The sequence below is a fragment of the Harmonia axyridis genome, chromosome 1 (assembly GCF_914767665.1).
Source record: "Harmonia axyridis chromosome 1, icHarAxyr1.1, whole genome shotgun sequence".
Classification (NCBI taxonomy): domain Eukaryota; kingdom Metazoa; phylum Arthropoda; class Insecta; order Coleoptera; family Coccinellidae; genus Harmonia; species Harmonia axyridis.
Genome location: NC_059501.1, coordinates 44,732,784 through 44,756,547, shown reverse-complemented (window position 1 = coordinate 44,756,547; position 23,764 = coordinate 44,732,784). Strand labels below are relative to the sequence as shown.

Below are 23,764 nucleotides of genomic sequence, written 5' to 3'. Positions count from 1 at the left end.
ATTTAGGTTTTATATTATTTTTACTGTGTCCATTAGAGGGCTCTCGATGAATAGAACTATTTGAAATATGAATAACTGTATAATAAAATCAAGGATCAATCTAATAATCTATTCAAAATATTCTGACGTTTTAACCAATTCTGTGCTCATTCATGAAATCGTCGAAATACAGAATGAAAATGGGAAACGTCAGATGATATTTTAATGGAAATGTTGAAATTTGGACGAATCGAGAAAAAATATGCAAGAAAAGATGAATCAGATGCGATTTATATCCCTTTTTCCATGTATATTTTATGATATTTTCAAGCGGAATCGTTTTGTGTCAGTGGAAAGCTTGGTTTGCCAGAACCCTCTACAGGAGTCATTTGGTTATTTGAAAAGTTTTTAACGAGAAATTTGAAGAAATAATAGACTACACCTGTATGTACCGCCCTTTTATGATGGTATTTTTGCGTTTTGTTGATATTTTCATGGAAATTGGTCAAGTCTTGAAGCATTCCGTTTCATGTGAATTGTCAAGGTAAATATATCATTTTGGAAAGATATCAGCATTTGAGGCGAAGAAAACTGGTAGGTAGAGATATTTTAATTCGATTTCCTTTATATTTAACGATTTTTTAAACGAAATTCATGAAAATTCATCAATTTATAGAATCTCTGTGTCACCAGTTATTTTGACATTATTCCTATAAGAAGCACAAATGCACCTAATTATGCAAAGGCATTGTGGCCGGGTCGTTAGGGATGCCGTCGTACAATCTGAGGTCTCTTTTGGGATGCGAGTTCAAATCTTGCAGCAGGTGATAATTTTTTTTTTCTTAATTTTTCGCCAGTTATTAATTTTTATATTATTTGGCGGTGAATGCTTCGGATTATTGAAATGGATCAATTTTTTGTTTAGTCTATTGTGTGAATGATTTCGTAGTATACACATATAATTATGTTTTTCCGATTTTCAAAGTACATATAAGAATAACGATTATACATTGTTTTTTTTCAAGTTGCCTATTGGAGGTTTTTCGATAAATTGACCATATTATACAGGGTGTACAATTTTCGAGCGCCAATTATGCTTTTCTGTAAAATTGAAAACTTATGAAATCTGAAAATTGAAATTTCAAGTTAGATTTCTCTCACATAATTTGCGAAGATATACGTGCGATGAATAACGTTTATACAGAGTGTACAATTTCCGAGATGTCTCTGGAGAAGTGAAAACTGTTCTTATAGTTGTCATGTTAGCTCTATAGGTTATCATTCAATTGCATAATTCTTGAAGGTATACAGGTGGGGATTGACGATTATATACAGGGTGTACAATTTTCAAGCGCCAATTATACATTTCTGGAAAATCGAGACCTTATGAAATCTGGAAATTGGAATAAGAGCTTTAGATTTGTTTTCTCTTGCATAATTTGCGAAGATATACGTGCGATGAATATTTTTTATACAGTGCGATATCGATTTTACAGGAGATATGGAAGTATTTATGAATGAATTAAAATATGGATCTATGGGCTATATTGATCAACCTAAAAGGTAGATCTATGGGCTATGATGATCTACCTACAAGGTAGATCTATGGACAACATTGATCTACCTACAAGGTAGATCTGTGGGCAACATTGAGCTACCTACAAGGTAGATCTATGGACAACATTGATCTACCTATTAAGTAGATCTACAGGATATATTGATCTACCTACAAGGTAGATCTATGGGCGTACTAGTCTATACTATATTAAACTCGTAAGCGCTCCTCCCACCGAAAATCGAACGATTTCGGACCGATTTTGCGGTCGAGTGTTCTCGGCTCTGGGAGAGATACGAGAAAAACTAAAAGTACGGGAAGAAAGAGAAAATGTCGAATTAACTCCCGCGGATATTCCCGTTTCCCGATTTTTCGGGATTACCTGGGAATGAACGGATAAAGTTTGGGAAATTTCCCGACGAATTTCCAGATTCACGTCGACGTGAACGACCAATAGGAAAATACTACGATGTCCTTGGGTAGCAACGGGCCTAGCAACGTCCGCGGCAATTGACGTTTCTAGAATATTTAGGTTTTATATTATTTTTACTGTGTCCATTAGAGGGCTCTTGATGAATAGAACTATTTGAAATATGAATAACTGTATAATAAAATCAAGGATCAATCTAATAATCTATTCAAAATATTCTGACGTTTTAACCAATTCTGTGCTCATTCATGAAATCGTCGAAATACAGAATGAAAATGGGAAACGTCAGATGATATTTTAATGGAAATGTTGAAATTTGGACGAATCGAGAGGAAATATGCAGGAAAAGATGAATCAGATGCGATTTAAATCCCTTTTTCCATGTATATTTTATGATATTTTCAAGCGGAATCGTTTTGTGTCAGTGGAAAGCTTGGTTTGCCAGAAGCCTCTACAGGAGTCATTTGGTTATTTGAAGTTTTTAACGAGAAATTTGAGGAAATAATAGACTACACCTGTATGTACCGCCCTTTTATGATGGTATTTTTGCGTTTTGTTGATATTTTCATGGAAATTGGTCAAATCTTGAAGCATTCCGTTTCATGTGAATTGTCAAGGTAAATATATCATTTTGGAAAGATATCAGCATTTGAGGTGAAGAAAACTGGTAGGTAGAGATATTTTAATTCGATTTCCTTTATATTTAACGATTTTTTAAACGAAATTCATGAAAATTCATCAATTTATAGAATCTCTGTCAACAGTTATTTTGACATTTCTATAAGAAGCACAAATGCACCTAATTATGCAAAGGCATTGTGGCTGGGTCGTTAGGGATGCGGTCGTACAATCTGAGGTCTCTTTTGGGATGCGAGTTCAAATCTTGCAGCAGGTGATAATTTTTTTTTCTTAATTTTTCGCCAGTTATTAATTTTTATATTATTTGGCGGTGAATGCTTCGGATTATTGAAATGGATCAATTTTTTGTTTAGTCTATTGTGTGAATGATTTCGTAGTATACAAATATAATTATGTTTTTCCGATTTTCAAAGTACATATAAGAATAACGATTATACATTGTTTTTTTTCAAGTTGCCTATTGAAGGTTTTTCGATAAATTGACCATATTATACAGGGTGTGCAATTTTCGAGCGCCAATTATGCTTTTCTGTAAAATTGAAAACTTATGAAATCTGAAAATTGAAATTTCAAGTTAGATTTCTCTCACATAATTTGCGAAGATATACGTGCGATGAATAACGTTTATACAGAGTGTACAATTTCCGAAATGTCTCTGGAGAACTGAAAACTTTTCTTATAGTTGTCATGTTAGCTCTATAGGTTATCATTCAATTGCATAATTCTTGAAGGTATACAGGTGGGGATTGACGATTATATACAGGGTGTACAATTTTCAAGCGCCAATTATACATTTCTGGAAAATCGAGACCTTATGAAATCTGGAAATTGGAATAAGAGCTTTAGATTTGTTTTCTCTTGCATAATTTGCGAAGATATACGTGCGATGAATATTTTTTATACAGTGCGATATCGATTTTACAGGAGATATGGAAGTATTTATGAATGAATTAAAATATGGATCTATGGGCTATATTGATCAACCTAAAAGGTAGATCTATGGGCTATGATGATCTACCTACAAGGTAGATCTATGGACAACATTGATCTACCTACAAGGTAGATCTGTGGGCAACATTGATCTACCTACAAGGTAGATCTATGGACAACATTGATCTACCTATTAGGTAGATCTACAGGATATATTGATCTACCTACAAGGTAGATCTATGGGCGTACTAGTTACCTTTTAAAGTATTTTATACCTACATTGAATTGCTGGAAAATTTATACCAATTTCGAAAGTAACTGCCATGTCAAAATTCTTCATATACTGAATGATCCTTCAAATGTTATTTCTGTCGTAACATTTTGACTAGTAATTCAAGTGAAAAATTTGAACTGATTTTATATATGTATACTCGCTCTGCTCGCCGAAGGGGCTCCGCCCCTTGGACCCCGTCACTATGCCGGTAGATCCTTCACTGGGTATCCCTCTAGAAAATAAAAGATTTTTTTCGGGAACCATGTATCGTTAGCTGATTTTAGACGATTCACTCGGTATCCTATGCTGATTCTAGGGTAGAATTCTATAAAACTTCTTTCCTAGATCATACCGGTTCGCCCTTGCTCACATGAAAATATTTGATGCAAATAACTTTCCATGACGACAAACCAAGGGCGGTCCTAGCCTTAAATTTTGAGGGGGTTCGCCGTTAAGGGTTTCGAGTTTTTCTATGGGAACAAATCCCAGATTACACCGATATCGAGCTTAACCTCTCAAAAATATTTATATTTAGATATTTATATGAATATTTATACAGGGTGTTTCAAGTTCGAAGGCCTATTAGACGTTTCTGGAGAACGGGGCCGATTTGAAATCTGAAGGTCAGAATATGACATTGTTCATGATGCCCTATTCAGCTAAAATATTTTAGAAGTTCTGGCATTTCCGGTTATACAAGAATTAAAAAAAAATTCTTCGAAAAAAACATTTTTTTTCATTTTGTGTCTCAGATATTATAAAAATTTCCATTCTCAATTACTCTCTGCTGAAATTATTGCGTTAGTTCTCATAGTTTTCAAAATATTAAGAAAAATCGTAAAAAAGAGAGAATTTCCATAGTCACTATCACGTGAATTATTTTCACTGTGAATATCCTATGCGTATACTCAATTCACTTTCACAAACTAGAATGATGTTGGAATATCGTGCATATCTTGAATTTGAAAAATATCATCACAGGGTGTTTCAAATATTGTGCCAAAAATTGTGAACAAAATTTGATCATAACTTTCGATTTTCAAATCAGAACCCTATTTTTTTGTGATTTCGTTGAATTCTACGGTAAAAATAAGGGTAGTGTTCAAACATGATTATGCTCTCAAATTCAATAATTCAAGAGTTATTCCAGATTTTATGAATTTATGTTATACGTAGGGTCAATTTCATTCAATCTGTTTCTAGAGTGCGTTTCAAATATTCAATTATTTCAAAGTGACAGGTGTACTCATTATTGAATCTAGTAGATTATAATTTGATGATATGAATCCCCGTTATTCAAATAATGAAATTCTGGATCTATTCCATATCCACGGTGAATGCAACAGAATTGTTTCGAGAACTTGTCGAGCATTCAATCAGAAATATCCACATTTACCACCAATTGACGAGAAGATAATTCGGAAGGATGTTTCAAACTTTCTGTTACTCCCTTTTCATCACCACGCTGATTTTTTCCTGAATTCATAAAATGTATTCTACCGCTTTTTCATATGAATAGAATTGGCACACAGGAGTCCTGCATGATTTTATTTCATTTGGTAGGTAGAGGTTTTTTTCTTCTAGGTAGGTACTCCATCCAGTATAATGGATATTCATGAAGTATGCAACATCCTTTCAAGTAGATGAGGAAATTTCTGATTTAAAATTTGATGAGTTCTACCAATAATTCTATTGCATTCATCGTGAATATGGAATTAGATATTTATAATACAAGTGCAGAACTTATTGATATTCTTCCAAGAGTTCAGAATGACCGAGTGGTAGAATGAGCCTTCTGTACGAGTTTTAAACATTATGTTCCCGAATTCACTGTCTTTTTATTGAAATTGACGGAAACTTCCATAAATATCTATAAGTGATTTTTGCATTGAAAAATGTTGGTTGGTAGAACAGTTTTCTGTATCACAAATTTGACAAATAATAGATAAATCCGTTCCAGTCTATTTTGTTCCACAAAATGTGCCGGAAAGAACTGATTTGCCACATAATTAGAGAAAAGTATATCCAGAATTTTGTCATTTGAATATCGGAAATTCAATTCGTGAAATCAAATTAGTGAAGCTTTGATAATGAAAATACCTGTCACATGTAAAGTAATTAGATATTTAAATTTCTATGGTCATAGAGTATTATTGCTAGTCTGTCTGGAAACAGATCGAATAAAATTGACCCTACGTATAACATAAATTCATAAAATCTCAAATAACTCTTGAATTATTGAATTTGAGAGCATAATCACGTTTGGACACTACTCTTATTTTTTACCGTAGAATCCAGCGAAATCACAAAAAAATAGGGTTCTGATTTGAAAATCGAAAGTTATGATCAAATTTTGTTCACAATTTTTGGCACCCTGTGATGATATTTCTCAAATTCAAGATATGCACGATGTTCCAACATCATTTTAGTTTGAGAAAGTGAATTGAAATAGGCATAGGATATTCACAGTAAAAATAATTCAGGTAATTGTGACTAAGGAAATTCTCTCTTTTTTACGGTTTTTCCTTGATATTTTGAAAACTATGAGGACTAACACAATAATTTTAGCAAAGAGTAATTGAGAATGGAAATCTCGATAATATCTGAGACATAAAATGAAAAAAAAGTTTGTTTTGAAAAAAAATTTTTTAATTCTTATATAACCGGAAGCGCCTGAACTTCGAAAATATTTTAGCTGAACAATGTCATATTCCGAAGTTTTAGATTTAGGCGTACAACTTTGCTCTTGCCGTTTTGCAATAGCTGGCTATAACGGTAAGTGGTAGTCGAAATAAATATATCGTAGATGTCATACAATAAGTTTAGTTATTTGTGAACATAACGCCATCGACATGTTAGTCGATTTGTGTCTGCATCATAAAGTTATTCACGATTAACCATGTCAGCTTACGAGTCAAATTCTCGTCATTTGAGGGAGGTTTTAATTTTCTACTGAAATATGAATAAATCTGCGGCTGAGGCTCATCGAATGCTCTCAAATACCTATGGTGAGGCCGCTATTAGTGAAAGAACGTGCCGAGAGTGGTTTCAACGCTTCAAGAATGGTGATTTTGATGTCGAAGACCAGCATCGCGGTGGAAGAGAGAAGGTTTTTGAAGATGCAGAATTGGAGGCAATACTTGATCAAGACTCATTTCAAACGCGACAATAATTGACAGGATCATTATTACTACAAGCCATTTCAAAACGCCTGAAAGTCATAGGAATGATTCAGAAACAAGAAAAGTGGGTGCCGTACGAGTTGAAGCCGGGAGGTGTTTGAACGGAGTTTGTTTGTTTGTGAACAGCTGCTTTCGAGGCAAAGACGGAAGGAATTTCTGCATCGGATTGGGACTGGAGACGAAAAACGGGTTCATTACGATAATCCCAAGCACATAAAATCATGTGGATATCCCGGCCATGCTTCCACGTCGACGGCTAAACCGAATATTCTCGGTTCTAAGGTCATGCTCAGTATTTGGTGGTACCTGCTCGGCGTAGTGTATTATGAGTTGTTAAAACCGACTGAAACGATCACAGGCGATCGTTATCGAACGCAATCAATGCGTTTGTGTCGAGCATTGAGATACAAACCGCCGCAATACGACGAGAGAGTAGATGAATGGATTTTACTGCATGACAATGCTCGACTCCATGTTGCGAAAGTCAAGATATACTTGAAAAAGTTGAAATGGGAATTCCTACCCCACCCGACGTATTCTCCAGACGTTGCTCCCTCGGACTATCACTTGTTTCGATCAATAGCACACAGCCTGGCTGACCAGCACTTCCTACCTTATGAAGAATTAAAAACTTGGATCGATTCGTGGATCGCTTCAAAAGATGACCAGTTTTTTCAATTCGTACGCTGATCGAAAGATGTGAGAAAGTGAAGTGACCAGCGATGGGCAATATTTCGAATCATAAATGTATAACCAGTGTTTTACAATAAAGCCTCAAATTTCGGTAAAAAAATTTGTACGCTTATGTATTTGTTATATTATAATATATTTATTTACTTATCACGGTTTTAGCTATTCAGGTAGAAATTAAAAAAAAAATATAAAGTAAATCTATTGTTTCATATGAAAAAAAAAGAAGACAATTGGCAAGTATAACACAACATCTAATTTGGTCTGTGAACCCTTTGAAAACCTTGTAATCACAGCGTCCTCGTCAACATCAATGTCCCTGTATATGTTCAGGAGTACTAAACTGAATCCGATGCCAATATCGAAAAAACCAGAATAACACCATATGAACTACCATTTATTCATTTCGAAAATAAACTTGCCGAATTTTCTGCTCGAATAGCTGTGCGAAAATTATGAGTTTCCATACAGTTTTATAATACGTCATAATCTCAAACAATCTATTAATATGAATTTCCACCAAGTAAAAAACCGATCCCATCAAGAAGATCTGGCATACAGGCAACGTTGCAGATTATTAGATTATTAGACCTAATATTAGGTCAATGCATCTGACAGACGTTACGTATTAAACATGATGGCCGCCGCAATCGATAAAACCATCGATTTTGACGAAAAAAAGGCATTTTTATTTCAGGGAAAGCTTGAAATGTGATTAATTAATCATTTCTAACGAGAATCAGTTAATAAAATACAAGAAAACTAGCTATTAATGTGGATAACCTCACCTTCATTAGGCCAATTTCACAATTGAAAAAAAACTAGCTGAATTAATAAATTTATGACAGCGGATTCGTAATCTAAGACCCAAAATAAGTAAGTCTGCAAAATTTCATCACTTTTGAATCATTATTAAAATTAATTCTATATAGTAAACATTGTTTTTCTTTTCAGAAGATGGATTATTCTCGTTTGGATGGATAATTATACAGGATATTTATTTGTCGAATATCAATTAGAAGTATCTAGAGATGTTGGACCAATTTAAGTCTGAAAATTGAGATTAAAGCTTCAAATTATTAACTAATTTGTAACGAAATACACAATATTTGATCAACAATTATATAGGGTGTATATATATTTGAAGTAGTGATTAGACATTTTGAAATCTGAAATTCTCATTTCTCTAGAAATGGCAATTTCTTTCTTCTTTAAAAAATTTGGGAAAAATGCATAAGCAAAATGTGGGAGTTATTATCAGTCAATAGAAATACTACCTGAAAAAGAAACTGCATTCAATGTTTATTTTCAGTTTTGACAAATATTGAATTTTCCTAATCATTCGATAAGATCTATGAAAAGACCTACAGTGAAATTTTTGTTTTAGGAATATTCAGTATAGCTATAATAAACTGAAAAGCAGCAGAATGAATAGATCTACCTTCCAAAAACCCATGGCTTATGTTGCCTCACAAGCAATCGTAACATTTTTGAGAAATCAGGTTATAAGAAGTCCCTCATTTCCAAGGTTCATCAATACTTTTTTCAGTTGAGCAACAAATTATTCTTCTATTCCATAATTTATTAAGAAATACAATATATGATCAACAATTATATAGGGTGTATATATTTAGAATACAAGGAAGGACACCTTTTGAAATCTAAAAATTTGGTTAATAGTAGGTTATTTTTCATAATTTATAAACTAATACAATATATAATTTGCAATTATAAAGGTAGGTTGCATAGATTTAGAATACCAAATAGTGATTCCTATTTTGCTTACTCTTCTGTTGCATATTTCTTGAAGGTATATGGACAAAAATGATTCTTGTGGGTTCTGGTGAACGATCAAAGGGATACAGAATACAGGTAACAATGTCATCAGTCGAGATGTAGTTATCATAGATAAGGGATGATATAGAAATTTCACTAGATAATTCTCATTCAGTGGAGGACAGCTTGTAGCTCTGGGTTTTACTCAGAAGTAAATTGAACAGGGCAATTTATGTCCTATATAGTAAATAAAATTTTGACAGATATTAGTAGAAAAAGATCAACAATTGAGCATTGTATTTACAATCCAAAAATAACTTGCTAACTGTTGTTGCATTGTACGTGGATGATTTCTTTGTTTTAACTAATGTTTATTCTGAATGAATATATCTGATAGAAAATTTAAGTGATAATTTTATCATAAAGAATTAAGGGAACGCTAAAAAATGTTTAGGGATGAATATCCCTAGAAATTATGAAAAAGGTAGTATAGTAATTGTTTATATTCTTCAAATATGTGTTGTAATAATTCAACATGTCTGATTGTAAACACATGAAAACTCCTTTGAAAACTTAATTGAAAATTGATTCAACATAAGAGAGTTGTAATGATGAACCATATAAAAAATTAATAGGTTTATTAACGTCTTTAGCAGTATTAACTAATCCTGATAAAGCACACTTTGTTAATCTCTTGATTCAATTTAATAATTATCTCATTATTGAACACAGGAAAAGTGCAAAACTCATTTCAAGATGCAAGTAAAAAAAGATCATCGTTCAATGTTTACTTCAGGACCTGTGTTCAGTATTTGAAATGACTGCCTCGGTACTAAAATTGTATCAGCCAATACTATTGACCCATGTTAGTAGGTTCGATGATAACTACACTGACTTGATTTTTTCAAATGTTAACTTTGGATCTGAATCAATGAATAATTTAATTTTTACCAAAATGAAAAGCAATTACTAAATCAGTAGGATAGCATTTTTGAACTGGCCATATAGCACCTATTCCTATAACGATTAAAAGATTGGAAACTTTAGTGAACAAATAGGTATATACATTTTTATAAAAGTTTAATCATTCATTCATGACATGGCAAGTATTAATGAATAGTTACCTTTTAAAGTATTTTATACCTACATTGAATTGCTGGAAAATTTATACCAATTTCGAAAGTAACTGCCATGTCAAAGTTCTTCATATACTGAAGGATCCTTCAAATTTTATTTCTGTCGTAACATTTTGACTAGTAATTCAAGTGAAAAATTTGAACTGATTTTATATATGTATAGCTATAAATGAACAACCTGAAAAGAGAAAGAATGAATAGACTTGCCTTTCGAATACCCATGGCTTATGTTACCTCATAAGCAAATTTAATATCTAGATAGAACCTTTTTGAGAAATCAGGTTATAAGTTTGAGAGTCTCTTAATTTCCAAGGTTTCAGTTGAACGACAAATAATATTATGATAATATAACAGGGTATATATGGTTGAAATTATTCGTATGAAATATTTCACAACGATTTGATTTCTTCATTATAAATTCAACAGCACTGCACTCAAATTCTTCAAAAACTGATAGGTCACTTATATTTTTGCACTCTTCAGTCGTAAAAGTGTATATTTTAGATATTCAAAAATCACATGGAAATTTTTGAATGTCATCTGACTAACTTCGCTCTTTTTCCAGTAATAAAGCCAATTGTGAATTATCTATAAGGAGTTTTTCTATCTGTTTAATACTGTTTCATGGTAGTACAACTTTTACTCCAATCCAAGACTGAATTGACTGGGTGATTCATGTTTATTAAAAGTTTACAATTTACGAATATCGGTATTCCTATTGATGATCAGATGAAACTTCTGTTCTCTTTTGTAGTTCCATCTTCTGTCGCAATAGCTTCAAATTCTCACGAAAGACAATGTAGTTTTATAGTTTGTGGAAAATAAACTAAAAATTCCTGAAATGAAGTAACATTCATCCAATTGAATCAATATTACGAAATTGAAGGAATTGAGGAAAATGCATTCGATGATATCAATGTTCATTTTCAAATTTTGACAAATATCTATCGAATTTTCGATTCGCCGAAGACTTTGCATTTTATCTGTCGGCATTTATTTAAATATTGAACAACAATTTTGGAAACTGCAAACTTTTTCAACAACTTTCATATATCGAAATGGAATATTTATTATTAACATGACACTGACAGCCAAATTGTCCACAGAAACCACAGAAATATGGGACTTGAAATGTCAAAATGATCCGAAACACCCCGTATACTCGAAAACCGCGAGGAGAATCGAAGGTTTGGGATTTTTCCCGGGATCTCCAGACGATTTTGAGGGGGGTCTTATTCTTGTCATTTTTGCTCTAGATGGTCCCGTTTGGGCTGTGATTTTACGTTTAAAGTTTGACGTAAATGTGCAAGCGGTTTTATATATACTTAGACTCGCTCTGCTCGCCGAAGGGGCTCCGCCCCTTGGACCCCGTCACTATGCCGGTAGATCCTTCACTGGGTATCCCTCTAAAAAATAAAAGATTTTTTTCGGAAACCTTGTATCGTTAGCTGATTTCAGACGATTTACTCGGTATACTATGCTGATTCTAGGGTGGAATTCTGTATGATTTTTTTTCCTAGAACATACCGTTTGGCCCTTGTTCACATGAAAATATTTGATGCAAATAACTTTCCATGACGACAAATCAAGGGCGGTCCTAGCCTTAAATTTTGAAGGGGTTCGCCGTTATGGGCTTCGAGTATTTCTATGGTACCAAATCCCAGATTATACCGATATCAAGCCTTACCTCTCAAAAATATTTATATTTAGATATTCATATGAATATTTATATAAGGCGTACAACTTTGCGTCCGCCGTTTTGCAATAGATGGCTGTAACGGTAAGTGGTAGTAGAATAGTTATTTATAATACAAGTGCAGAAGGCATTGATATTCTTCCACGAGTTCAAAATTCAAAAACGAGCCACGTAGTGGCGAGTTTTTGAATGAACGAGTGGTAGAATGAGCCTTCTGTTCGAGTATTATATATTATTTTCTCTAATTCATTGCATTCTTATTGAAATTAATGAAATATTTCCATAAATATCATTTAGTGATGTTTGGCTTGAAAAATGTTGGTTGGCAGAACTGATTTTTTTAAGGCAAATTGATGAATTGGCGGATAAAGCCGTGGCGGAAAGTTCGGAGTACCAACATATAATAATGAAATATAACCATGAAAACTGTGCTTTTCTGATATATTCTCGCACGATTTTGTTCCACAAGATGTGGAAGAATGAACGGAGTAACCACAGAATTAGAGAAATAACTATATCGTAGATGTCATACAATAAGTTTAGGTATTTGTGAACATAACGCCATTGACATGTTAGTCGATTTGTGTCTGCATCATAAAGTTATTCACGACTAACCATGTTAGCTTACGAGCCAAATTCTCGTCATTTGCGGGAGGTTTCAATTTTCTACTAAAATATGAAAAAATCCGCGGCTGAGGTTCATCGAATGCTTTCAAATACCTATAGTGAGAACGATATTGGTGGAAGAACGTACCAACGATATTGTTTATGTCTAGGTTTAGTTATTTTCTGGTACATCTGTAAAATGGCTTGTTTCGTTTGATTAAATAAATAAAGAAATAGATGAGTGGTTTCAACGCTTCAAGAATGGTGATTTTGATTTCGAAGACCAGCATCGCGGTGGAAGAGAGAAGTTTTTTGAAGATGCAGAATTGGAGGCAATAATTGATCAAGATTCATGTCAAACGCAACAATAATTGTAGGATCAATAGGAGTGACACTAACAGCCATTTCAAAACGCCTGAAAGTCATAGGAATGACTCAGAAACAAGGAAATTGGGTGTGGTACGAGTTGAAGCCGCGAGGTGTTTGAACGACGTTTATTTACTTGTGAACAGCTGCTTGCAAGACAAAGACGGAAGGGGTTTCTGCATCGGATTGGGACTGGAGACGAAAAATGGGTTCATTACGATAATCCCAACCCAGCTAGCACACGACGTTTTTTTGACGACAATTTAAAGTCATTTCTCGTCTCAGACGTCAGATGACCTGTTTTGTACGTACTATTGACGTTATGATTTAGGACGTTGTTATGACGTGAAACTTTGATGTGATAATGACGTCTTTTTGAAGTCGTAAAAACTGCATAATATTTATAAAAATGTTATTAATATTTACAAATGTAAAAAAACCAGAAAGTTCATAGCGATGTTCTCATTCTGTAATACATATAATTCACGTTATTCGAAATATTCATTCATAAACACCCCCTTATAAATCTATTCGACTTTTTATTACACATCACGGAGGTTAGGAATGCTTTTTCTGATGGAATAATGCGATGTGTTACATGTTATTAAAAGTGCGATATGTTATTATGATATATATGGAGCTCTTGAAAAATTGCTAATATTTTATGTAAATTTAAAACTCGCGCCAACAAATTGCTTGCAGCGCAGGCGTTAACTTTCGACTAAGCCCGGGAAATCGTCGCGTCCGCGTCGTACCCAGAGACTCTCTCTGTCCATAGTGTCGTACCATTCGTAGATTCGTACGTGGTGATACGTTAAAATACGTTAAAATGGCGTTCTGTATCGTGGAATTTCGTGATAATGAAAATGACGCCAATTCAGTGGCGGCAATACATAGTTCGTGGCTTACACCACTGAAAAGAGAAGCTTTCTGGCCGCCTTTTAAAGAGCAACACCGGTTTGATAAAGCCTTGCGATCTGGCGAAAGTGTAGACACGAGTAGGTGGCAGTTATGCTCAGTATCGCGAATTTTTTATACAACTGGTAAGTGTTAACTAACATTAAATCCTGTTGAGTTGGCTTTTTCGAATTATTTTATTTTCCTTCAATTTCAGATGATCTGCTCAAAGCAAGGCAAAAGTTAAAAGTAGCAGAATTATCTTCCAATTTAGAAAGTGATGAATTGGATGGGGAAGATTTTAGTCGATCGAAAAGAAGAAAGAAAGTTGCAAAAAAACTTTATGTTAGTTCTGATGACGAAAGTGGTCAATCAGAAGATAATGAAAATACTTTAACAAGGCCTCCAGCCATCAAAAGCAAGAAGGTGTTCAACAAGAAAATACAAGATTCTGAACTATTCCCAGTATCACAATTTCCTAATGGTATGCTTATATAACTTTCATCTTCAAACGTGACATTAATTTTGTTCCTATTCTGTTCCGTATAGAATATACTCAGTTATCGCAAGCATCACTAGGACGTCAATCATTGCACCAGAGTTCTAGTACGTTGTTGAAGTCGCCCAATTCTTCTGCACCATCTCTTGGAAGCAGAGTGGATTGCATCTCTACACCGGTTTTTGAACAGTACACCTTCAGCTAGCCATTTAAGTGTGACAGGTTTGTTTGAAACATATAAGTAAATTAAAATGATATAGTGAGTCATTTTAACTTTCAGACAAGCTTATAAAATTAGTGTCGCATGTTAAGCAACAGAATTATCACATATTAGCATGGATTGCTAAACAAAATATCAACACCACAAGTGTTATGACCCCTGATGACCTCCCTTTTTCATTTCCACTTGAAAGTTTTGATGAGCTGAATGAATTTGATGAGTATATAAGGAATAATATTGACAAGTTCAAAGCATTGGTATGTTTTATTATAAAGTAATCATTCAGAATGACTAAAGGATTTTTTTTATCCTTAGGAATCATACTTATCGACATTAGGGGGAAATAGCATTACTTCTATAACAAATCGAATCATTAAACATCTTTTATCAGATGTTTTAACAGTTGAGTTCAATTATTTTGGACAGAGATCTCTTAAAAGGCCATTTTGTGACTTGACGTTGAAAAATTTGATAGTGGGTAAGAAATTTCTCATCTTGCACTTGAAATCAATTTACACATATGTATTCATATTTTAGGAGCTATCAAAAAGAGCCATCCCAATTCAACAAACAAAGAAATTGAAGATGTAATCAAAGTGTGGTTGAAACATGCTCAGGAACGTCTGAAGAGGAGAAGTAAACATGCCAAACAAAATTAAACGGAGACTGAAATTACTTGTGGGTAAGCGACAATTTCTTCGCAGAGTTGCTCAGACTGTTCAAGAAACAAATCAATCATGTAGTTTAATCAACAAAATTGTTCCAATTGAGTCTGAAACCCCAACCAATTCTCTGTATCCGAGCAATAAAAATTTGGATTCATTTTCATCAGTTGCAGTGTATAATGATTTTGACGTTGAAAATATGGAACATGATCTTGGCAACTGTTCAGATGAAGATTTAACTTTCGATATTCAAACTTTTGTCCTAGCTAATTTGAATCCTAAACTTGAATTATGCCCTATGAATGAAGTAGCTTCCAAATGCATAGTATTGTTTTCAAAAGATCAAAATAACAAGTGTGCAATATCATTCCCAATTATACATACCTGCGAAGAAATTTGAGCTAACTGCAAAAAATTTATGTATAATACTTAGTTTTTCTTGAGTATATAAAGATTGTATTTTCAGTGTGCAGAGATTTCAATTGTTTTATATGTATTTTTAAATTACGATGTATTTGTTCTATTTTTAAAAATTACATCAAATATTTCAGAAATAGTTACATTGGCACAAGATTTTTGTTATTTATCAAGAGTAATTTATTATTTTCAAAGGAATACATAACTCAATGGATATCAAAAATAATTTTTTTTTTACAAATTTTTAGTGATGTTATTTATTTTCCTACTTGCTAATTTTTTTGTGTGTGTCGTAATACAGATATTTTATTTTAATAATCAATAGATACAATGAAAAAGTCTTTGTGACGGTAAGGCAGGCCGCACAGCGGACATACAATTTCATCAAAGAAACATCTCAGTGCTTTGCTATGTATACGCACACCAAACAACATTAATGCATCTTTGGTGTACGTATAAATAGTAAAGCATTGAAATGTGTCTTTGATACAAATATATGTGCGGTGTACGCCGTGGCTTACTATTCAATGAATCACAGTTTCTTTCATATATGTATTATAGGTAGTGTCATAACCATGTCAACTTAAGACGTCATTTCGCCTATTAGTTGTGTCGTCTTTAAAACGTCATTTTTATCGTCCAAGTAACGTCATTTTTTATATGAAACAAGACGTCATTTTGCCTGTGACAATAGGTCGTCAATTTAGGGTTAATTTGTCGTCATTCTGAGCGTCTCTGAGACGTAATTGGTCAAAAAGTTGAACGTTATAGTGACGTTAATTTCACGACAGTGTGCTACCTGGGAAGCGCATGAAATCATGAGGATATCCTGACAATGCTTCCACATCGACGGCCAAACCGAATATTCACGGTTCTAAGGTCATGCTCAGTATTTGGTGGGACCAGCTCGGCGTAGTGTATCATGACTGAAAGAATCACAGGCGATTGTTATCGAACGCAATTAATGCGTTTGTACCGAGCATTGAAAGATAAACCGCCGCAATACAACGAGAGAGAAGATGAATTGATTTTACTGCATGACAATGCTCGACCCCATGTTGCGAAAGTAATCAAGATATACTTGGAAACGTTAAAATGGGAATTCCTACCCCACAACCCTACCCGACGTATTCTCCAGACGTTGCTTCCACGGACTATCACTTGTTTCAATCAATAGCACATGGCCTGGCTGAACAACACTTCCGATCTTATGAAGAAGTAAAAAATTGGATCGATTCGTGAATCGCTTCAAAAGATGACCAGTTTTTTCAATTCGTACGCTGTCCGAAAGATGGGAGAAAGTAGTGACCAGCGATGGGCAATACTTTGAATTATAAATGTATAACCAGTTTTTTACAATAGAGCCTCGAATTTCGCAAAAAAAGTTTTACCCCTATGTATTTGTTGTATTATAATACCATTATTTACTTATCAGGGTTTTAACCATTCAGGTAGAAATTTAAAAAAAATTAGATTGTTTAATATCAAAAAAAAGAAAACAATTGGCAACTACATCACAAAATCTAATTTGGTCTTTAAAACTTTGAACCCTTTGAGAACCTTGTAATCACAGCGTCCTCGTCAACATCAATGTCCCTATGAATGTTCAGGAGGACAAAATACTCCATAAAAATGGAAGCAAACTACTAAATATGTCGTTTTCCACTGAATCTTATTATTATCCTCTATGATAGAAAAACTTTATTCAAATCAACAGAATTTTCTCACACCAAAATATCACAGCGATATATATTCATATACATTCATACATTCATTGTTCATCTGTCGATGTGTATGTAGCTCATCTGGGATCGTTCCGCATTCACGATTATTAGACGTTATAATTTTGAGAGGAAGAATACCGAAATTCGTTTTCTTTTTGTTTTTTTCTCTTCTAAAGTAATATTTAGTAAATTTAAAATGCCTACTAGAGGAACGAAAACTCAAAAGGGTGATAGTGATGAGCTCAATTCTCGTGTCAACAAGATGGAAGAAGCACTTCAATCTGAACTGAGGACGCTGAGACATGAAGTCACTGCTATGCTGAAGAATTCTAACCCAGACTCTTCTGTTCCTGCTTCTGATTGTATAACTCAGGTGATGAGTAAAATAAATGGATTTGAAGATGCAATGAAAAACAATTTGAACACCCTTAAAGAACACATTGAGACAATAAATTCTCAAATGGAACATGAAAGGCAAGAGAGATATAATAGTCAACTAATTCTCCACGGGATCAAGGAAGAAGGAAATGAAAATTTATATGATAAGGTAATTGGGATAATAAACAATAAAATCCTCAAAAACTCCGCCTATCAGTTGACAGCAGATGACCTGCATGTTTGTTATCGAGCAGGAGGAAAAAGTAAAAACCGAGGGAATTCCCCACCTGTCACAATTCATTTTGTTCATCGATGGAAACGTGATATTGTTTTTAACAAAAAACGCAATCTTAAGGGCTCTGGTGTTGTGGTTAGTGAAAGACTTCTTCCAAGTAAACTCGATCTGTTTAAGAAAGTACGTGCTAAATATAGTTCATCACCTTGTTGGACTTCTAGAGGTAATATTTTCATTGTATATAATGATGAAGTGAGAAAGGTTATGTCTGAGAACGATTTAAATAAAATGTAAGTCTGAAGTTTGTATTTATATTATTGTTTGTGATGCGGAGCAGATCTTCGTATTACTTTTCCGCTTTTTTCGTGGTGATTCCGCTCTTTTTACTTGTGTATTGAATTTTATTTTCACTCAGATATTGACAGATTTTCTCTTTCTGTAGCTGCATTTGCTCACTCACTGTTAATTTTTGCTGCATATATCACTTTTTTTTATATATTTTTCACATAAAATCTCAATTTTTATTGTTTCTTTGCTGTCATTAAAAGTTAGTTGAATATATTTATAAATGTTCTCATCAATTTAAATTATGGGTCAGAAGAGGAAAGCTTTGCTGAATATTGCCCATCTCAATGTACGCTCCCTAATTTCACATTTTGATGATATCAGAGATATCATGATAACTAATGACTTTGATGTTTTCTGCCTGAGTGAAACATGGCTAAGTGATCGAATTCCTAATGCCCTTCTTGCTATTGATGGATTTAAGTTCATTCGTGCTGATAGAGGTAGTCGGGGCGGAGGAGTCGGAATTTATTTGAAAAATAATATAAATTTCAAGCTATTGAAATTTAATGTTGAGATTGAGCAGATTGTGTTGAGTTTAGAATTTGGAGGTTTGAGAGTAGTCGTTTGTACTTTATACAGGCCACCATCATATGATTATAAGCTTTTCATGGATAGATTTGAATCATTGATCTCAGATATGATAATGTCTGCAGATTACGTACTTTGCCTAGGGGATTTCAATATGAATTTTTTAGATAAAACTAGGGTTGAAATAAAATTGTTAATGAGGGTTTTAGAAAGTTTTGGCCTTGTACAAATGGTAGAAGAGGCTACAAGAACTACAATTAACTCCATTACGTTAATTGATTATATGCTCACAACTGCTCCCGATTCCGTACAAAAATGTGCTGTTTTGCCAGTTCCTCAGATTAGCGATCATGATCTTGTACATTGCATTTTTGATTTGCCATTTCGAAAGCCTGGTCCAATTTTTAAGACTTCTAGGGATTTCAAAAATCTCAACTACTCCCAATTCAAATGTGATCTTATGTCCATACCCTGGGATAACATTTATGATCAGGCTACGATTGATGATAAAGTTCACATCCTCTCCTCGAATATAATAACTCTACTAGATCTACACGCTCCTTTCAAAACTATTAAAATATCTAAAAATTATTCGCCGTGGCTAACTGATACCTTACGTGATATGATCAGAACTAGAAACCAATTGCTATCTAAATTTAAGAGATCAGGTGAGATTGTCGACTGGAATGTATATAAACAACTCAGAAATTCCATCAATACTGCAATAAAAAAAGAAAAAAGGGCCTACTATGATAAATACACCAATCAAACCGGTAATCTGAAGACATCTTGGGCATATCTGAAGAGAATGGGTATAATTAATAATAATGGTAAAAATACGGATCTTAGCTCAACATTTGGTAATGTTGATCGTGTGAATGAACATTTCTTGAATTCAGTGCCCGACCTGCCCCCTGACAATGATCTTTTGTCTTTTTATGCCAACCATAATAACTGCATTGTTACTTCTAAATTCAAATTCCGTACTGTTGATGAGATCGAAGTTTTGGAATCTATAAAGTCTATTAAGAGTAGATCAATTGGTTGTGATGGCATAAACATATTGACCATCCAATTGTGTGTTCCCCACATTCTTCCCCATATAACCCATATTATAAATTTTTGCCTTCTTCATTCTGTTTTTCCAAAACAATGGAAAAAAGCTGTAGTTATACCTATACCAAAAGTATCTAATCCAAAGGACCTGAACAATTTGCGGCCTATAAGTATTTTACCTACCTTGTCAAAAATCTTAGAAAAAATTATATGTAAACAAATTTGGTCCCATTTGAATTCTAATAAAATTATTCCGCCAACACAATCAGGATTTCGGAAAAATCACGGCTGCACTACGGCTCTGTTACATATAACTGATGATGTTATTAGGGCAACGGATCAGGGTAAACTTACCTTGCTCACACTTTTGGACTATTCGAAAGCATTCGATTGTCTCAACCACAAACTGTTTGAGACCATATTAGTGCATCTTGGATTTTGTCAAGATTCTATTTTACTTCTCTCTTCTTATCTTACTGAACGGTTTCAGGCGGTTTTTTGTGATGGTAAGATGTCATCTTTTCTTGGAATATTGCGGGGGGTACCGCAAGGGTCAATTTTGGGGCCTATTCTTTTTATTATGTATATTTCTCAGTTTCTTAGGTTCATTTCTTCTTGTTCGATGCACAATTATGCAGATGATAGTCAGCTCTATATCTCCTTTTTTTTGGATGAGTCTGCTCAGGCTATAGCAGCATTGAATTTTGACTTGAATATAATCTATGATATATCCACTAAGCATTGTTTGCAGTTAAATAAAAATAAGACTGTTGCCATGTTATTCGGCAGGAGAGGTGACAGAATCAAATTTTTAGAAGAAGGTAATGCCATTAAAGTCGGATCGGATGTTGTTGGGATGTGTGACAAGGTTAAAAATTTGGGAGTTTGGATAGATGTTGACTTGCGTTTCACAGACCATGTATCTGCCTGTTTACAAAAGGCCTATGGCATGTTAAGGGTTCTTTATAGAAATAGAAAAGCATTAAACCATAAAGTTAAAGTATTGCTATGTGAATCGGTAGTTCTGTCTCATCTTAACTATGCCGATTGTGTTTACGGACCATGTCTGAACTTTTCTGATAAGCAACGGGTACAAAAACTACAGAACTCTTGTCTGCGCCTGATCTTTGGGATCAGAAAATTTGAAAGAATAAGTCATACCTTACGCGTTGTGGATTGGCTCAACATGGAAAGAAGAAGATCTCTTCATGCTTCATTATTGTTCATGAAATTATTAATCAACCGAACTCCTCCGTACCTATATAATAAGATAACTTTTCGTTCTGATGTCCATAATTTGAACATACGTTTTAAAGGTACCCTTACACCGCCTGTATGTATTTACAACGCATGTATTTACAACGCAATTATTCCGTAGATCTTTTTCATATTATATCACGCTTTGTATAAATAGTTTATCTGTGGACATCAGAGGAGTTAGTAACATAAGACGTCTACGGGCCTTAATATTCAGCAAGCTTAAGGATGAGCAGATGGCTATTCTATCTGTTTGATATTTGTGAGGATATATATTTGTACTTTTGGGTGTTCATATATTTTGATTTTTCATTCAATTGTGATAAGATTTTCTGTCTTGTTTTGGGTGGTTAGAATATATTTGAGGGTTTTGTATGAGCTTAGTTGTTAAGATGAATTTTTCTATATTTTTTTTTTGTCAATGAATCAGGGGGTTAGATTGAACAGTACGCTCGATGCAGTGTGCTGGATCTCGCCCTTTCAATTGTCTCTATAGTTGTAAGAGTTTTGTTATTGTTTTTCATGAAATAATTGAATAAAGACCTTTATTATTATTATTATTATTATTATTATTATATCGATATTTTACTCTTACATATTTCGATACATTTCGATAGTGTCAGAAATATCGATACAATATATAGATATCGATAGTTTTCTGACCTTTGCCCATCCCTAGTGTGGATTTGCCGAACGCAGTCATAACCATAAACAAAGATTTCTCTATGACCATAATTGTCAGTCAAACTCAGACGCATGTCTTAAAATTTTGTTCGAATATAAATCCTATACTGTATTCTTTAATAATGAATAAAAAATAACCGATATCGACCAAATTCTCAGATCTCATTTTTCCAGAAATGGCAATTTCTTTCTTTGAAGAATTTGGGAGAAATGAATAATCAAAATGTGAGCGTCAGTCTTTCAAGGAAGTTATTCATGCTTATAGGTTTGTAAAATTTTTTTAGAGAATATTGAATAATAATATAATCCCAACATTAAGATTTTAAATTAGCACATTTCTTCTTTATAGAGACATGTATGATGCATAAGTCCAAATTGATGATTGGGTGGGAAAAATTGACAAAAAAAGTTTATGTTTGTTAGTTAAGTTGTAATCCTTTTTATGGTCCTTTTTTTTGTTTATTTAATAGTTACAATAGACAATTATTAGCATATTTTTCTCTGAATTTCAACTTTGAAAGAAAATTTGTCATTTTATGTCTTGCCGATGAAAATATTGATATTCTTGTAAGTCAATTCAAAATGAATAATAGATATATTTTAAGGGCTATCATTCCATTGGATATTTACTTGTGAGCCCTAAAATGAAGTTACATTTATTCAATTGACTCATTAATAGAAATACTACCTGAAATAAAGAAATTGCATTCAATGTTTATTTTCAGTTTTGACAAATATTGAATTTACATAATCGTTCGATAAGATCTATGAAAAGACCTACAGTGAGATTTTTGTTTTAGGAATATTCAGTATAGCTGTAATAAACAAACTGAAAAGAGGCAGAATGAATAATAGATCTACCTTTCGGATACCCATATCTGAGAAATCAGGTTATAAGAAGTCCCTCATTTCCAAGGTTTATCAATACATATTTCAGTTGAGCAGCAAATTATTCTTCTATTCCATATTTTGTGAAGAAATACAATATAATTGCAACAATTTGAAGGACCTATTGGAAATTCCTGACGAACTAAGGAGTTTTTTAGTATCTGAAGATTGTATTGATGCTTTGTTATAGAACGAGACTTGTGGCTCTGGGTTTTACTCAGAAGTGAATTAAACAGGGCAATTTATGTCCTATATAGTAAATAAAATTTTGATAGATATAAGTTTCAAAAGATCAACAACTGATCATAGTATTTACATAAATCAAAAAATAACTGGCTTACTATTGTTGCATTGTACGTGGATGACTTTTTTGTTTTAACTAATGTTAATTCTGAATGAATTTTCTGATAGAAAATTTTATGATAAAGAAATTAGGGGAAGCTAAAAAATGATTAGGGATGAATATTACTAGAAATTATGAAAAAGGTAGTAACGCTATCGATTATATTCTTCAAATATGTATTGCAATAATTCAACATGTCTGATTGTGAACATGTGAAAACTAAATGGAATTTTAATTCAACAAAAGAGAGTTGTAATGATGAACCATATAAGAAATTAATAGGTTTATTAACATCTTTAGCAGTATTAAATAGTCCTGATATAGCATACTCTGTTAATTTCTTGAGTCAATTTAATAATTATCTCA

At 33.4% G+C, this 23,764-nt stretch overlaps 1 protein-coding gene across 1 annotated transcript; it reads left to right on the top strand.

Annotated features, from left to right (window-relative positions):
• The first annotated feature begins 13,518 nt into the window (after positions 1 to 13,518).
• Positions 13,519 to 15,381, top strand: LOC123688695. The gene is made up of 5 exons (XM_045627323.1): positions 13,519 to 14,302; positions 14,374 to 14,640; positions 14,706 to 14,877; positions 14,936 to 15,132; positions 15,191 to 15,381. Exons 1-3 carry the CDS (start codon positions 14,089 to 14,091, stop codon positions 14,858 to 14,860), a joined length of 636 nt encoding a protein of 211 aa, XP_045483279.1. The 5' UTR covers positions 13,519 to 14,088; the 3' UTR covers positions 14,861 to 14,877; positions 14,936 to 15,132; positions 15,191 to 15,381.
• The last annotated feature ends 8,383 nt before the right edge of the window (positions 15,382 to 23,764 follow it).

Bases quoted from the DNA above. Each gene is read 5' to 3' on its own strand.
- LOC123688695 (XM_045627323.1), top strand. From the start codon at position 14,089: ATGGCGTTCTGTATCGTGGAATTTCGTGATAATGAAAATGACGCCAAT. The intron at 14,303-14,373 runs GTAAGTGTTAAC...CTTCAATTTCAG, and splicing joins GCGAATTTTTTATACAACTG to ATGATCTGCTCAAAGCAAGG. The intron at 14,641-14,705 runs GTATGCTTATAT...TGTTCCGTATAG, and splicing joins AGTATCACAATTTCCTAATG to AATATACTCAGTTATCGCAA.